Source organism: Gymnogyps californianus, chromosome 3 (assembly GCF_018139145.2).
Source record: "Gymnogyps californianus isolate 813 chromosome 3, ASM1813914v2, whole genome shotgun sequence".
Lineage (NCBI taxonomy): Eukaryota > Metazoa > Chordata > Aves > Accipitriformes > Cathartidae > Gymnogyps > Gymnogyps californianus.
In genome coordinates, this window is record NC_059473.1 from 100,963,245 (window position 1) to 100,981,843 (window position 18,599).

Here is an 18,599-nt window from a genome sequence, read left to right on the forward strand (position 1 = left end):
CAAAGATTGCCCCTGCTAGGCAGATTCATGCTGATACAGCATTTATACCATTGTCATGTGCATCTAAAGATGTAGGAAATGTGCAGCTCAGGACAGCTCTGTGAATCTATGCAAATGAGAGAGAGTACAGTTCTATTTTTTTTTTAGCTTGTGAAAGGTTTAATATGTGTTAATAAATATAAAAATCTTTTGTGTGCTCAACTACAAAATTCCATAATTTATAGTAGGCTTTCTAATATATATTTTATTATCGCATATGTACAACAGGCTGGCTTTCAAGAATAGCCTTAAAAAGCATAAGCAACAGAGTAGTTCATCTGTGACTTTTATAATGGACCATAAATGTTTCAGAAGAATGGTCTGGCGAGGGACTTCTTGACTCATGTTTTGTTCTGCAGGCTCTGAAAACAAAGAATGTGCATGTATTTAACAATAAACTATACAGCTTTTGGTTTGAACTTTGGCTTAATTGAAATCAGTGGCAAAATTCCCCTCTTTTTATGATGAACACTGTGGTATAAAATAATTCCCTTCACCATTATTGATGTACTGTTCTTTCTTCCATCCCCTGTATTCTTTAAATCTGAGTTTTATTTATATGCTGATATTCCTGTAACTGCAAACCTAAAGAGAAAGCCTCTGTTCCCATATATCCTTGACTTGCCTTTTGCATTTTTCTGCATGATTCCTCTTTGATCTGCCTCTGAATTTAATAATGAAATTTGACTCAATATCCCTCCCACTATATATAGCTCCTGCTACATCATGTTCTGTTACCTATCATCTGACAGTGTAATTCTTGAAATCTGGCCATTTAATTTGGTCCAAGAAAATGTATCATTTAAGAAAAGGCCATGTTCATTTAACTAAGTGAATGCACATTTCTGTTTTCTTACCAAGCGTTGCTGTATGGGCAGCTTCTCATACGGTGTGGGGGGGAATGTTTACAGAATCCTATCAGCAAAAATGGCGTTTGGCAAGAATATTAACTACAATAGCAGCATTCACGGTTCAGTTTCTAAATATGTTATAATGCTGAATATTCTCATTTCCTGTCTGCATTACCTCTGCCTGCTACAGGGCTAGGAAGGTAGCCTCGCAGAATTTTTGAATTCAGATTTCACCTTCCCCTGCCATGGGACAGGAAATGAAACCTCCTGAAGCCTGGGATCTCTGCATGAATGGAGGGCATTGTAGATACGCATCGTATTTCACCCCTTCTTGCTGACACCCACAATGTCAGTTCTTTCCATCACGGGGGCATGCTGGACTGTTTCTAAAGACAATCGCAGTGCCAACCTCTTAACTAAGTCAAAACATTTTATTTTCTGCTTTTCCAATTTCCTAGAACCAATGATTAATATCCCTATCAAATTACCTGATCTTTAGGAGAGTCAGCAGGACTATTCCTAGGATGAGAACTATGCAGGAGGAATAGGCAATAATGTAGACTGTTTCCCCTAGAAGTAAAAAACAGAAAGCAGACCTGAAACATTTCCTTCTTCAGTAATAAGAATCAGATTTGAGATCTGAATTGGAATGCATACATATGCAAGCTAGATTAGCAACCAATTCTGACATCAGTAATTAAAAGAAGGAAAAAGACCTAGATGGTATGGCAATGGTACGAATAACTCTTCCTTCACCAGCAAAATGATTTTCAGACTCCTTTTAGTAAATACCAGCTCCAATAGCACTGCATATGTGTAGCACTGCCGTTTACTCTGTTCCACTCCAGGGAAACTGCAGCAGCTTGTTACTCTGATTTGTGTTATGGAGTATTTTCCCCATTGATTTTAAGGTGTTAATTTTATTCCGTGTATCAGAGGAGACCTGGCTCTTATTTACTTGCCAGACCTCTTTTCCTTTTTCACTTATTACCATAATTGCAGTGTGCAGGAATACTTGATCTAGAATCAAATTAATGTAAAATGGGATCTAACACTGCTTCTGGGCCCCGTGCCCATGGAATTTCCTCCTTCTCTCAGGCTTCTCACCAAAAAGTCACTTAGGCGGCTTATGTGCTAAAAATTCCAAATCTTGAAAAACTGGGAGTTGTTTCAACTTTTGTTTTCCAAATAAGGAGAAACTTATTTTTCCTGGAGGAATGAATCCATCAGTTTTGATCAAATATTCTGAAGGAAAAGTTTCAGTTGAGAACGTAACATAAGCCCTGAACCTGGGATAGAGAGGGTAGATGACTTGACAAGAGGAGTCAAATCCAGAGCCGCAAGCATAAAACATGAGACCTTTCTGTTACTTTCCTGTTGCACTGATTCTGTCGTGTTTATACAATTAAATAAGTTTTATTTATAGAGGAACTCAAATGCAGAGTGGCAAAATATGGCCTTAGCTGTTCCCAAGGTGAAATATGTAGTCAGGGAAATACTCACTGAAGAAGAGATGGAGTCACAGCCCCATCACCAGGCCACTTACCTGGGCTGTGAGAAGGCCAAATTCTTGCCTCTGAATCAGTTATCAGTTATTATGTATATTGTGTGTTTGTGTGTTTGTGCTTATGGACACACAGACCCTAAATGAGATGTTTCTGTATACACTACGTGTATGCAACAAATGTAGTGTATACTGTAATACAAACACAGGCGGTATGGATACTGGAGCAGCTCCAGTAACAGAGAGTGAATATATATTCTACAACGAGGCAAGCAGTGGGCAAGAGCTGAGCAGGGGGTTGGACCTGCCTGGTTTTTATTATTGTCACTTTTTCTCAAAAAGCTATCCAAACCTCAAGTTTTCCAATAAAAGAAAAATGAAAGCAATGATTGAACCATCACAAGTTGCACAGAGTGAACATACCACTTAATGCAGCAAGCTATGGAAAAATATTTAATGATGTGGTGAATTTTTGAAGGAAGAGGGGTGAGGTCTTAGTCTCAGTGCAGGACTGCTAATATCATACATTAAAAAATAGATCAGCAGTTGGCCCTCCTCTCAATTTACAACATTTCTTTAAGATGATGAATTTTAGGAAAAGAATAATTTTTAGGCTTTTTAAATCTTAATTGTACACTTAGTCATTTTTTAAAACTTTCTACAACTGCAGGAGCAGTTGTAGGGGCAAAAGTTTCCTAGTTTTTTGGAAAGTGGAAAGTGAGGTTCACACATATTTAAGGCAAATGGATGTTTTTTAAGTACATCGCTTACCACAAGACTAGGAAAATTATTAGGAGCGACACTAATGGATGGTTAAGAACAGGCTAATATAATTTCACCAAAACATTATAATATTTTTCTTTAAAAAGTTGGGAAAAAAGTTTCATTTTGATAAAACAAAACACTGAAATGATCAAATTAAATCAAAATGTTCTATTTTTTGTCAAAATCTTGTAAAATGGTATGGTTTTGGTGAAGTAATTGCTGGTGAAAGAGATGTTGATTATAACATTTTCAGTTCCATGGGGAACACAAGAAAGATGTTAATGATGAGATCATGCTAGAAGCCATATATTTTCTCCTGCCTTCTGAGAAGTGAGGGAATTTGTAAGGCTAGGAGAGGGCACAATTTTGTGGCTGAAGAGCTAATTCTTCATTTTATATATTCTTTCTGGTTTAACTACTTGAATGTGCTTATTCATCTTCCCTTAAAAATTTTGTTGGGGTGTGTGTTTCTCGATAGGCGCTCTGCTCTTCTTTAAAAATCCAAAGGAATATTTTATATAAATTTTCACTATTAGTCTATATCCAATCAGTTCTTAGAATGTGAAATAGTGCTAGGGAAGTTAAGAAATACAGATATGAAATTTTGGCTCTGTTAATCCCAAATCCTGTCCATGAAAACTACCAGAATCCACATTTAAATTCCTGTATGACATAACAGGCTGCATTATCCCATTTTTTTGATCTCTCTATACATGATATTGATCGTCTGAACATGAACTAAATAACAACGAGTTAAGGCTTAAAAAACAGCGCCCTAAACAAAAAATAAAAACACTGACTGAAATTAGGCACGTTTGTAGTTATGGATCAGTAAACAACCTTAGCTCTCATGCTGTGTGCCCATTCACAGTTCACTGTAGAGCAGACAGATCCATCACAAGCATTAAAAACATGATTAAAAGTCAGACTAATTTCCTATTCTTAGCAGAAATGGTAAAAAATGTAGTGTACGTAACAGGCCTGTCATTACTCTTCTAAGAAACAGCTGTCCCTGTATCAGTACTTCTCTTCAACTGACTGAATTACAGAAGAGCAAACCTGGTTTGGGTTCTCTGACTAGATGGAGAAAGGGGTACAAATATCGGCATGTACCATGGAGAAAGACTTATAATAGGAGGTGGCTAAAATACAAGATGTTTCCAGCTCGGTCCTGCAGAGAGTGAATCGACACCAGTGGAGAGCAGTCATTTCCATTGCAAGGGGAAGGGCTGCAAGGCGCTAGGAGGGCTGCTGTGTCCCATGGAGGTGGCCTGTAGTCATGAGAAGCTCGTGGACCTTCTCGCCTCGGGGCGGGTCTACAGCAGGGCCACTGCGGCTGCGTGATGCATGCCTTGCCCTTCCTAGGATGGGCTGCAAACCTCAGGGACACAACGACGGGGGCTGCAGGTACCAGTGAAAAACTAGCTGGAGCTGTCTATATAGACACAAGGACACTTCCAGTGATAAAGTTCAGTAGAGGATAGCTGTGGGCTCGACAGCTGGAACAATTAGTGGGATTACACTCTTGTGTAAATCTACCTGCTTATGTATACCTAGTGAAATGGCTGTGAATATTCATCGGACAGATTAATTCCGGCTGGTGCTCAGAGGTTTCTTGGCTACCCGCAGCTTGTCGCAGGCTTTTTTCTACATTTATAAAACAATCAGATTGACAATGTTTCATACCTTACAAATTAAAGTTGCTGGAGTTGAACTAATCTCAGTTCCCACAGCAGCTGGTGTAATTATAGATAAACCCTGCCAATTACTTGTTTATCTAGATTCTCAGCACGGCAAAACTCCTCAATAGGAAATACATGCTAACTCCACAATTTAAGACAAAATGAGATTAATTTCAACAGTTTTGGGTCAAGCCCAATTTTATTGTATCTCACAAGAACAGGATAAGAGTTCTGTATTTCTAGCTTTCCCTTCCAGCCAAAAAATTCTTTAGCTCCAAAGCTCTATGCTGATGAAAGTAAATGCTTATCTTCACACATGAATCATTTTTCAAATTCAAGTGTGGGAAGCAATCTTTTAAATTATGTGGGTCTGTAAAATCATGGAGATAATTTGCATAAGATAAAGTCAAAACCAGGCTGAAAGTGCATAACTAGGTAGGCAATAACAACATTTTTGAACTTTGGAGAATTTTTTTCTGATTTATCACTTTTTGATGTTGTTTCCAAAATGACATAAAATTCTGGCCCCATCTGAGCTTACAGCAGACGTCTCATTAACTTTTATATGGTTAGGACTCTGCCCACATCACATCTTGTTAACAGGGTTGTATCAGCCCACAGACTGGGATGGCCTGTACCCTCCTCAGTATGTGAATGAGTGTAAATCCAGTCAAGATTTTTAAACAATCCTGTAATCATACCAAAAGCTGGAGTAATATTCTACCAACTGAACAGGGTTATATTTATTTGCAAATATATATGATTATATGTATGTATGTTTAGATTTATTGTTTATTATGAAAGACTCCTTTTATTACAACCAATCTTATCCAATGGCATGGTTTGCAATGCCACTGAACAGAATGGAGAAATCTTACTGTTTTTTGAACAGTGTTTTTTTGAATTATAAAATTAAGAAACAGTTGAAGAAATAGTGAGTTTCTTCTGAGCATGTTCATCTGTAGACAGTCATTAGTTTGAACTGGTGAAAGACATCCTTGTATCTTTCAATGACAAGCTAAGTAAAGGATTCTTCTGAGATTTTGATATAGGGACAAGACATCAACAAATTGTATCTCCTGCTTTCCAAGCAGAAAATAGCCAAGAAGCAAATATCTCCAAATATCTTCACACACACAAAAGGCCATATTTGACAACTTAACTGTTTTGCCTCTGCACTCTGGGATTCTTCTTGGGATTTGATTTCAGTAAAGATAAATATTTTGTAAAGATGATAACTCCCTTTGCAGCCAGAGTTATGCACATTTACCAGCATATTAACCTAGGATACCGGGTTAGATTTTTGGCAGTGGGATTTATGAAACAATTTGCAATATGGTTTTTATCATCAGGTAGATATCCTGAATCAGATTCTTCTCTTTGACCTGGCTTCCTATGAGACATCTATAGCTTAGAGAGTTCCCAGCTAGTGTACATGACAGCTCCAATAGAAGGAATATTTTATTGTACGATTTAGGCTGGTCAGCATTCTTTTTATTTTTCTAAAGCTATCCAAAATTCTGTGAAGAGTTCAAGGACAGGTTTTTGGAAAGTATTCAGACTTCAATGGGAACAGAATTAACTGGGTGCAGGCTGCATTTTGCAAACATTTATCTGAATCTCTGAGGGAAAGGTCTGCAGTTAGAACTAGTCACAGGGGTGAAGTATCTCACATTTTACATTTTCTCACTTAGAGCAGGATTTCTTGCATTATAACTTGCATTATTTAACCACTAGAGTCTCGTTCCAGCTAGAGATTCAGGCTCCCCCTCTAGTTGGCAAAGAGAAGCCAACACTTCCAGGACACAGCAAAGGCAGTCTGAAAAGGTGGGATTAATCTTCCTCTGAGGGTCCCTGACTTTATTCTCTGGCTACACAGAGCACTTAGATGACATGCATGATTCTTAGGTAAGTAATTTTAATGCTAAAATTACAGCTGAATGCTTGATTATTCACATACAGGTCTCAGGAATTCCATTCCCATGAATCTATTTTTATACTTCCCGGGTTGCCCCCTTCAGCAATAGTTGAAGGGTGGAGATAATAGAAACCCCTTCATTTTGTACTGCATGCAGAGCTTGAATTATTTTTTCACTGTTAAAGGTGTTCAGTATGAACAGTTCTGGGAGCTAATTTGTAGTAATGATGTCTGGAGTATTGTAATCTGCCCCATGCAAGGTAGAACAGGTCATTCTTGTTTGTGCATTAAGCTCTTTAGTGTTCTCACTCTGTAACTGGGTCCTTCGAAAGGAAATATAAAATTAATATTATTTCAACCGTGAGAATATTTGTATATTAATTCAATCTCCCTTAACTTTATGTCACTTAATTGCTACTGTAAATGCATGGAAATAAAACCAGATGTAGCTCTTCAGCCCATGGGATATCATGATCCGCAATTGCGTGCCCTTCTGTTGCATGAGAAGGTAAAGTCTGATGGAGTGTAACACAAGCCCCTTCTCAGACCACTTACTGTAGCTTCCTAATTTCGTTGTTGTAACTACTATGGCACAAAAAGTCAAGAGAAATAGGAGAGAAGTAGGTGTGACATCAAAGCTAATAATTTGTATTCCACATTATGACCACTACTCTCTAATGACTGTACGGAGAATCAGGCTCTGGCGGGCTTAATAACTTAATTTTCCCCAATTATAATATAGTGATTGTGAGACATCTATTTCAAAACCACTTATCAGAGAAATTGGTTCAGTCTCATTATCTTTATTTTGTGGTTATATAAGCTAAGCCAAACAGGTAGAGAGATTTTTCCACATTATGTTGAATGGGGGAGCAACAGGTAGAGCTCACTTGCCTGAACCCACCCAAGGGACCCAACCTTCAGTCTTCCCTATCATATACAAGGGAAATCTCAAGAGTACTTCTGTTAAAATCATGGAGCAATTTGCCCAAACTCACCATTAATTGAAGAAGAATGGAGCTGTGCTCTGGAAAGCTTTTCTCCTGGTATTTCTGTATTTACCCAATGAAAACCTTTCTTCTTCATGGAAATTTGACCTGAATATTGGAAAGAAAAGATCCATTCAAAATATTACTTTAAAATAATAATTTAAGTGAATATTACTGTTTGTTGTTTTGAAAAGAGTCACAGAATTTATAAAGGCAGCTATTTAAAAATATTGTTTACTGATACTCAATGAACAAAGTGAATGAAAGTTCTTCGTTTGACATCTCAGTTATACCTCCCGGGTAGTTTGTCTTATGGGGGACAAGTGTGCTTTAAAAATACTCTCTGCCTCAAAACAGCTTAAATTCTCTTTTCACAGAAACAGTTTTAGAAATAGGCCCACCAAAAGAAGTGGGCTCACCAAACCAATATACTGGTGATGAGAAATGGGTAGTAGTTTGAAATAATTTCCAAAAGGCAAAGCTTATTCTCCAAATGAATTGCTAGGCCTCAATTCTTTCACAAAGGTGTGTCCTCTTTGTGGGCATAATTTCATTAATGTATCTGAAAATATATATCTTCTGTTGAAATGACAAATGAAAGGTCTACCTAAGTAGAACAGTTTACAGAGCAAGAGGCTAAACCATGCAAGAATATGCATGGTCACTGTGTTGGGTTTTGGTAGCGGGGAAGGGCCTACCGGGGTGGCTCCTGTGAGAAGCTGCTAGAAGCTTCCCTGGATCCAAACTCAGACCCGCCTCTGGCCAAGGCCGAGCCCATCAGCAGTGGTGGTAGCGCCTCTGGGATAGCATATTTAAGAAGGGGAAAAAGACTCCTGGTGGAGTAAAAGGGTGGAGGAAGATGGAGGAAGAAGAAGAAGAGGAAGAGCTACAGTAATAAAGAGCAGGAGAGGAAGAAGAAGATGGAAGAAGAAGAAGAGGAGCTACAGTGAGGAGTGGGATGTGAGAGAAACAACCATGCAGACACTGAGGTCAGTGAAGGAGAGGGAGGAGGTGCGCCAGAGCAGAGATTCCCCTGCAGCCCGTGGTGAGATGGCAGGCTGTCCCCCTGCAGCCCATGGAGGTTAACGGTGGAGCAGAGATTCCCCTGCAGCCCATGGAGGTCCCCATGCCAGAGCAGGTGGCGGGGCCTGGAGAAGGCCGTGACTCTGTGGGAAAGCCCATGCTGGAGCAGTTTGCAGAGGACTGCAGTGTGTGGAAAGGACTCACGTTGGAGAAACTCATGGAAGGCTGACCCCTGTGAGAGGGACCCCACACTGGAGCAGGGGAAGAGGGTGAGGAGTCCTCCCCCTGAAGAGGAAGGAGCGGCAGAGACAATGTGTGATGAACTGACCACAACCCCCATTCCTGCCCCCTGTGCCACTGAGGGGGGAGGAGATAGAGGTATCGGGAGCAAAGCCGAGCCTGGGAAGAAAGGAGGGGTGGGGGGAAGGTGTGTTTTTAAGATATGGTTCTATTTCTCATCATTCTACTCTGATTTGGTTGTTAACGAATTAAATTGGTTTATTTTTCCCCCAAAATCGAGTCTGTTTTGCCTGTGACCATAAGTCGTAAGTGATCCTTGCCTGTCCTTGTCTCGACCCACGAGCTTTTTTGTTGTATTTTTTCCTCCCCATCCGGCCAGGGGGGAGGAGTGAGCGAGTGAGCGGCTGCGTGGTGCTTTGTTGCCAGCTGGGCTTAAACCACGACAGTCACTCACATGAACTGTAAGACGAGAAATTTTTATTCCCTAGAGGAATGAAAACAATATGACAAAGTCTCATGTTTGCAGCCTGGAATGTCGTCTAAATAGCAATGGACTAAATCTCCTTGTAATGTAGTGTTTTTATGAGATCCAAAAGTACAACCCAGAGTTAAAAGATTTTGGAAACTTAACTTTTTACTTTCTGTCACTGGCATATTTGCTTATTCCTGCTGTGACACCGATCCTAAATTGGCACTGATCCATGCTGTGCTTCTGTCTTATATAGCAGCCAGTTACTCAAAGTTCTTGCCTTTTGCTGAGTTTACAGCAAGCTTTAATCCTGTAAGCGCAGCCCCAAGAGCAAACATTTGTAGCAAGGCAGTGCCATACAAGAGTAGGAAGTTGTGATGGTGTAAACATCACTTGCAGGTCTGTTCACACCAGTTCTAGAGGCAAAGATCCCTTTTGCCAGCCCTGGGTATTTGCCTATTCAGAAAGACTTCAGTGTTAAGTCATCACCACTGTAAGAGTGAAAGTTATGCAAAGTTCACACCCAGGCCAGATGAATAAGTTTGCAGGAGGGGTTGGATGAGGTCTGCAACAGAGGACTCACTCCACATCTCTGAACTGCCATGCAGATAATGGCATTTAACACGGTGCCTTACAATCAAACCCATAATCATCTCTCTCTTCAGTTTAGCTGCATTATAAATAGACATGTAGAAAAAACAAAAGGAAGATTCACAAGACTCTGCAAATGTTCTGTAGAGTAGGTGCCAATCCTTTACCCAGCCGAAGGCCCTGGATCCCCAAACTGTTCTTGTTTAACTAGCAGGAATTCGTTTCACCACAGGAGCAAGCAAGCTTCTGTTCTTCAATCCCAATTAGGTTAGGGAAGTTTCCATCACAAAAAACATTTTATCCTGAGACTGCTTCAGGGAATGGCAAAAGCTGATGAGCAATTATTAGATTATTATGACATGAGCATCATCTTTTTGCTTTATAGGTAAAGAGTAACAAACACAATGATGTGATCACTCATTTGGACCATTAGATGCAGACATAAAGCAAACAAACAAATAATGCTTATCAGCAAAACACCACCAGTGCAGTCTCAAGTCTCACAGTGTTATGGTATCACTTTTCCAGGGGAGTGGGCATATGATTTTTAAACTTTTCTCAGAGTCTGAATTTTAGTAGTGATTAACTAAGCTTAAGGGCAGTGTTTCAGCAACTTGATTTTAATTTCTGGGTGGACTTTGAGTGACAAGAAAAAATTACATCCTTATCAGTGGTAACATTTTGGCTGCTAAAACTAAAAAATTAGCTAATTCATCCAGTGAAATGCATGCATGCAATTAATACATGTTTTTAAAAGACAGTCCATCAGATGGAACTAGGAAATAGTCATTGCTTTTCATTGAGATCTTTAGATATAGTTACCTCTCCCAAGCTAGGCTGAGAATATATATAATTACATATAGAAGACGACTGGCATAGGGTATGATGCACTAGCAAGTAGTGTATCCTAAGAGGATTTATATAGCAAAATAACTGGTGTGATAGATCAGAGATTTGAGGAGAAAATGGTACTTTGGTCTTTAATCTGGTCCGTGGACCGGATGCCTGGATGTAGCTGGAGCATTGCAGAGGCAGCAGAAGAACTGTAGGTTCAGGTTTAGGCTGCAGGAGTCCAGGAACCACCCTTTGATGTGACCCACAGCACAATAAGTGGGGACAAACAGGGGATTTGCTTCGAAGGCACACTCCTGATTCAGACTAAAACATTAATATTTGCTCCCATATTGACATTCATTGCACTAACAATTCTCTCTTAAACAACAACTTGGCAAGGACTTTTATATTTAACAAAAGTAAGTAGCTGATTTAGCACATGAAAGGCTTTACTGGTTCTGAGAAAGTACCTACATTTCATCTGAGTTAATCCTAGTGTTTTTACTGAAGGCCAAATCCTGAAGCCTCCATTCACAGCAGCTTTCTCTTTGAATGATCCTATTTAAATCATTTATTTTCTGTGGAATGAAGTCTGTTGCTAAATGTGTGTAAGCTATACTAATATTTAGACTCCAAGAAGAAAAGAAAGAAAAAACAACATAATGTATCATATTATATAATGTGTCATTACAGCGCTGTTTAACATCTTTGTCAGCGACATGGACAGTGGGATTGAGTGCACCCTCAGCAAGTTTGCCAATGACACCAAGCTGTGTGGTGTGGTCGACATGCTGGAGGGAAGGGATGCCATCCGGAGGGAAGGGATGCCATCCAGAGGGACCATGACAGGCTTGAGAGGTGGGCCTGTGCAAACCTCATGAAGTTCAACAAGGCCAAGTGCAAGGTCCTGCATGTGGGTTGGGGCAATCCCAAGCACAAATACAGGCTGGCTGGAGAATGAATTGAGAGCAGCCCTGAGGAGAAGAACTTGGGGGTGTTGGTTGATGAGAAGCTCGACATGACCCAGCAATGTGTGTCTGCAGCCCAGAAAGCCAACCGTATCCTGGGCTGCATCAAAAGAACTGTGACCAGCAGGTCAAGGGAGGTGATTCTACCGCTCTACTCCGCTCTCATGAGACCCCACCTGGAGTACTGTGTTCAGCTCTGGGGTCCTGTCCTGGTTTCAGAGAGTTAACTCTGTCCCAGCTGAAACCAGGACAGGTCCCCAACATAAGAAGGACATGGACCTGTTGGAGCAGGTCCAGAGGAGGGTCATGAAGATGATCAGAGGGCTGGAGCACCTCTCCTGTGAAGACAGGCTGAGAGAGTTGAGATTGTTCAGCCTGTAGAAGACAAGGCTCTGGGGAGACCTTATAGCAGCCTTCCAGTACCTAAAGGGGGCCTACAAGAAAGATGGAGAGGGACTTTTTACAAGGGCATGTAGTGATAGGACAAGGGGTAATGGCTTTAAACTGAAAGAGGGTGGATTTAGATTAGATGTAAGGAAGAAGTTTTTTACTGTGAGAGTGGTGAGGCCCTGGAGCAGGCTGCCCAGAGAGGTGGTGGATGCTGCATCCCTGGAAGTGTTCAAGGCCAGGTTGGATGGGGCTTTGAGCAACCTGGTCTAGTGGAAGGTGTCCCTGTCCATAGCAGGGGGTTTGGAACTAGATGATCTTTAAGGTCCCTTCCAACCCAAACCATTCTATGATTCTAGGATTCTATGATATTATTTATAAAAACACTGTACCAAAGTACAGCATTAAGCCAATGAGAGGAAGGCTTTGGAACTTTTCTAATCGGTATAATATTATAGGCCCCAGAAATTATTCTTTTATTGTTATTCCAACAAATTCATGTAATGAGACATGTAGTTGATTTTATTGATTTACTACTAATATAAAATATTTCCCCAAACCAGAGAAAAATTTTGATTATGATTAAAAAACCAAAGATACAAATCTTGCTGAAATCAGTGGTAGCAAAGGTATAGTAAAGATTTGGTGTAAGTCAGCATTTTAGTACTCTTTAAAACTAATTATTCTTTAACGTATTATGTGTTACTCACGTAACTCACTGAAGCAGGATTTGCTGTGAAGCATGTGATGGAAGAGCTTGCACAAAGACTGCTCTGCAGGAGGTAAATTCTGGCAGGTACACTCCACGCGCAGCATTGTGCCCCAGTTGCTAATGTAGGCTGCTTTGCAAGCAGTGTTTGCAGAACAGGGCATGTCACCCTTGATTAAAGTTTCAAGACAAGCTTCATCATCGTAGCATTTTTTTGTCACGTGTCTCCAACACTTTGACTGGAAAGTTGTGTATTTTTTCCTGGTGGAAAAAAAAGAAGTATACAATGACAATTTAAAAACTCTGTGATTTCACAAAAAGACATTTAAGGATCACCATGAAAAGAAAGTGTATTCCCAAGGTACCACTTAAGCCTTAAAAATCACAATATTCAGTGACAGCTGGCCTAAATTCTGTTCTGATTTGCACCTAACTGGTTTGAGTGAAATCTGTGAAATTGTAATTTGAGGAAAAACTTGGTTTTACTGAAAAAGTTTTTGAGAAAAAGCAACTGCACTTCTAATCAGCACCTGTGGAGATTTTCCCAGGGTCCAGCAAAAATCAGTGTGAATCCCAACAGTCTCAGATCCTCAGAGAAGAAATGCAGATAGAGGAATTGAACCAGTCATCACAATAAAACCAAACCAGGTGCTGTTCTAGTGGATCAGTTTGTTGGGCAGTGTGAAGGAAGAATGAATATTCAACTTCTTTACATAAAATAATCTACATCCAATGCCAACCCCTCCTCCCCTCAAATGCTAGCAAAATACAAAATGTCCAAGGCTCAGGAAAAATTAGAAGTAGTTCAGTTGACCTTAAAGATTAATTGATAACGGAGATAAGTTATGAGAAGAATTAACTTGTTTCCCAGCTCCATAATCTCAAATGATTTCAGTTTATTTGCTCTTAGGCTAGAACAAAATTGGCCTTTAATGCACTATGTATGACAATAGAAAACATCTAATAGAAGTTAACTAAAAAATCTGTAGATATTAATTAAAACCCAATTTATCACTTACATTAAATGTTAGGGGACAATAAAGGTAAACTGTTGTTGTATATTGTACATTAATATATTAAAACGTTATTTCCTTAATCATAAAATTAGGCTATTAATTTACTGTTGATATTGTGTAGCTGTAACAAGCAAGTCACATGGAAAAACATAGACTTTTACAATACCAGCTAGGACATTACTGTAAATATTTTCATTACACAAGCAAAGGTTTCAAAGCAGATGCCACCTCTGTGCTAATGGAATTATTTTTATTCACCTCCTGATTTATAGATATGGCTAGTCATATTTCACAGACGAATTTTGCTAATTATATCCATTATTGTCAGTGCCAGGAAACATTAATGTTCCCAAAATAATGGGTAATTCAGCAAGTGTCCATTATGATATTACATGTGTACACATGCACAGACATACATTTATAGCCCAATTCTTCTTGACATAAAAAGGGGCAATTCCCACTGACGTCAATCTGAACAGCCTGCACAGAACTAAAAGTGTCTCTTGGCCTCCTGGTTTGTTGACTGAAGGTTTATTTGAGCACAGCTTTGAGGTAAAATTCAGGTCTAATCCACAAGGGAACTGGTGACTACACTGAAAATCAAAGTGAGCCAATTGACCATGCACAAATGGTGGCAATTAAGCAGAACTATGAATATGGGCTAATGCTGTTGCATGTTTTCTAAAATAAAATCAAATCTGAAAACTGTGTTATTCTTCATGAGTTTGGTGGTCTGTGCATGTTTCAGGGCAGCTTTTTTCAAGTATCAGTATGCTTGAGATGAAAAGAATAACACGACGGTTTTCTGAACGGGCCAAGTTGGTTGTATGGCCGTTGGGTACAAAGGGTCAGACTCTGCAGTAGAAGAGGTAATTACTTTAACCAAACAAACTTCATCCAGTCTGCTGCACAATTTGTGCAAACTGCTACAGGGCAAAGGTGCAGACTGGCAGGCGTTATCTGAAGAAAGTGGTAATGAAAATACGCAACGGCATAGTTTGTCCAGCAGAAATAGTGTTAAGAGTCATGAAAGAGGCAGAAGCAAAGCCCACACTAGATTCTAGACCTTTCTGAAAATGAATCTTCTCCAGTTTGCTTGTGGAATTACTTGTGGAATTACCACAGCTGATGCAGACATCTGTGAAGATGTCAAACACAAGTGATGATATACAATAGATACAGTGCAGGAAAAAATTTTACTATAGATGAAATATATGGCATATATATAAAAATTATTTGATCGAATCCTTATTCACAGGCACATTACTAGGCAAAATCTTTCTTCTGCTTACCTGCACAATTCATTCTCTTTACACATGTGGATTACAGTCAGACATGATGGGGGTGGAACTGCAGTAACTCCACAGGGCTTGCCATGGAGAAGTTCTTTGGCTCTGTGGCAAGATTCATCAGGCTGGATACAATCACAAAATGTCATCATTTGGGCAACTTCAAAAGGCATGTTTTGATAGAAGAATCTTATGGCTGCTTGACATTCTTCCATGTTGCACTTCTTATTTACTGAGCAAACCTTAAGGTACAGGGACAACTGTTTGTTACATACTTCATCTTCAACACACTCCTTGTTCACATCCAAACAGGTTCTGTTTGCTGTGTATGCTAAAAAGAATAACAGTTTTTAAAATGAAATCACAAGAAAACCTTTCTCAAGTGATGATTGGTAGTCATCCTGCCTGCAACATTCCCATAAAAACCGAGTTTGACTGCTCAACACTCTGATCCAGCTCTTCCAGCACTGCCTCTTTTAAGCCCACTCTGTGACCTTCATACTTCTCCCTTCCCCTGCTTGGCCCTCATAAGCAACCGTCCTGCAAGTTTCTGCCCCTGCCAGATAAATAAGGGAGAAGAAAGTGAAAACTGGCAAGATGGAAGTTTCTTCATGGTATGTAACAGTTTCTGGAAGCTGGTGGCTAGTGGATACCTGAAACTGCTGAAATCTCCAGCATGCAGTCTTATGCTAGGCTACGTAATAAGTAATGGAGAAGAGAATATAAATGGCATTTCTGTGCTTTTAAAGCCAGTTTAGGTATTTCTAGCCTATGCTATAAACCTTCCAAAAAGATCTAGATAATTCTGACCCTAAAATGTTTATGGGATAAGATTTGCCTCTGTAAATTTAACAGGATCAGGATTGTTACCTGACATTTTTGTATTCTTATCTACCCATAGCTTAACCGAAAATATATTGGATCTATTGACTCCCTGCTCTTCAGTAATTTGAATGACAAGTATTCATTCAATCTCAAGATACATTGTACACTATCTGAAAACAGAGCTAAACCCAGTTATTAGGATTCATAAGTAAATTCAGACTTACCGTGTTTGGATAGAGCAGATAAACTCCATTGTAATTTTGTTTCCGTACTAATATTGTCTAGAAAAAAAAGATACGGATACAGGCATAAGTGTTAAACCATGTCTTAGCTTAGTTTTTAACTTTAAACTATTGGCTGTGCTGCTGGCATAGTGCCAGTAGTAAAAATAAACAAGAATAAAACAAATTAGCTTGACCAAATAGGACCTGTCAGCTTGTCAACAAACTCTAAAATCACCGTTACATATATTCATAAGTTTTGGGGTGAAAGCACAGTTTATCAATGGCTGCTGATAACATTCTCTACATAATTATAGATCCTGTGAGCTCAAGAAGAGTTTTTAGAGTTGCTCAATGCAGTATAAAGTCAGATCTCTTGTGAATAAATAAAGGCCAGAGGCCTTAATGTGTTCATCAGTGCACCCAGTTTTCAAGCTGAACTAACTGTCATGTTCTAAAGTCAAGGCAGGCAGACAATTCTTGCTATTAGAAAATGATTGTTATTGGTCTTATATTGTTTCTAGATATAGTGCAATACTAAAAGGGACTGATTTGGATCAGGTTGTATCAAATTAACACACTGAAGGACAATAGTATTTGCACTCAGGCTATCATTTTGCTATCAGATTGTTCATTTGCATCTAAATAAGCCTCTTAAAACTATCCTGTTTCCAATGTTAAACTGCAAATGGTTAAGAAAACCTTTTTCACAGACTTGTGCACACTACTGTTATGTATGAAAGCATTCAGACTGCCGGAATACCACTAACCTGTGTCGGTGTCCTGATTTTTCTCATCATCAACATCATCATCATCATTGTCATCATCATCATTATCATCATCATCACTAGCTGCTGAAGCTTGGCTCCCTTGAGAGTATTGTAAACAAGGGTTGTTAAATATTCCCTTCCATATTTTAACGCATCTCATCTGAAGTGGCTCTGAGCACTTGCACTCTCCCAGCACAGTTTTCCTCAGTTCTTTCCACGCTGACAAACACGCCTGGTTGACCATTGGGAGCCTGCATTTTGCGGCGTCTGCCTGGCATGCTCGCTGGAAGCTCTTGTACACTAAAAAGCAGTAAGGGTCCTCTTGACAGCGTTGTTTTGCAATACTGCAGTCGTTCTCTAATTCTTCTGGATGTCTTTGGTCTTTGGGGTTTCTGTGTTGCCTAAAACTCAGTTCAGTATCTGATCTTGAGGAAGTTTCCAAATGTTCTGTACAAATAGGTACAAACAGAGATATGAATCAAATGGAAGATGGAGCATCATCACCAGTCAGCTCAAAACAAACTCAGGAAAAGGACAATTATCTTAATGCAATAAAATGAATGAAACAGCCCTAGTTTCATTCTGAGTTTATGTAAATACATAATAATTTCAGAGTCTTGCAGACTAATGAATCTTCCTCATGCTTACTGTGTCCTGGTAGCTGTATAATACAGTCTACTTTAAAAATTCAGCTGCTAACAGTAATAGAAGAAACCCTCACTAAAATTACTGCGTAAAGGGATTCATCTCACATAATTTTAACCACCTACAGATTGGACGTATCATGGATTATCATCTTAATTCAATGCATAATTTGTAAAGAGAGAATGGCAATTCCAGAAGATGGTTCATTCATTGCCTAAAATAGTCATTTAAGTTAGACACGGAGAGTTACTCCTGAAAGTATCTACCAACACCATAAGCTATCATCTGTAGCTAAAACCGATATTAGTGTAACTCCATCCAAACTTTTTGCTACACTGGTGAGAAATGTAATCTCAATCAGCAAAAAATATAAAATTACTTCATTTTGCTAGAAGGAAAAGCAACTGTTCCAATGACATCAACATCAGGGTTTAGATACCCACTCTTCTTGTTTGGGGCAAGGAGTAACAGATCAGGATGTTATTATTTCCTCTGCAATAAAGCCATATATTCTACTACTATATGATGTATGCTGATTGATGCCACCAGGGAGTGATGGATCAGCACCAGGAATCAACCCTGGGGCTCACTTTCCCAACTCTCATTCACTGGCTGATTTTACCTCTTATGTCAGCTTTGCTAATCATTACTCCAGGAGACATTGGATCAGAAACTGCAAGCCTTTCATGCACCAAGTAATTCTCAATTATAGAGACAGGCTTTCTGAAGGGAAAGAGTTCTCAGAATAATAAAAAATAAATTTAAAGGAGCTGGGCCCATTGATTACAATAGAATTTTTAAAAGAATGCATTTTATATATCATGTACAGCTTTATGAAGGTAGTAACTGTTTCCCACATCCAGT

General features: G+C 39.3%; 1 protein-coding gene across 1 annotated transcript in view; it reads right to left on the bottom strand.

Annotated features, from left to right (window-relative positions):
* Positions 1 to 313: 313 nt before the first annotated feature.
* The window catches only part of GFRAL (GDNF family receptor alpha like), a 29,084-nt gene continuing 10,798 nt past the window's right edge, over positions 314 to 18,599 (bottom strand). The window contains exons 4-10 of the mRNA XM_050894222.1: positions 17,091 to 17,537; positions 16,324 to 16,380; positions 15,278 to 15,605; positions 12,971 to 13,230; positions 7,758 to 7,856; positions 1,379 to 1,460; positions 314 to 401 (exon numbers count right to left, since the gene is read on the bottom strand). Of these exons, the coding sequence (XP_050750179.1) occupies positions 314 to 401; positions 1,379 to 1,460; positions 7,758 to 7,856; positions 12,971 to 13,230; positions 15,278 to 15,605; positions 16,324 to 16,380; positions 17,091 to 17,537 (1,361 nt within the window). The remainder of the gene's footprint in view (positions 402 to 1,378; positions 1,461 to 7,757; positions 7,857 to 12,970; positions 13,231 to 15,277; positions 15,606 to 16,323; positions 16,381 to 17,090; positions 17,538 to 18,599) is intronic.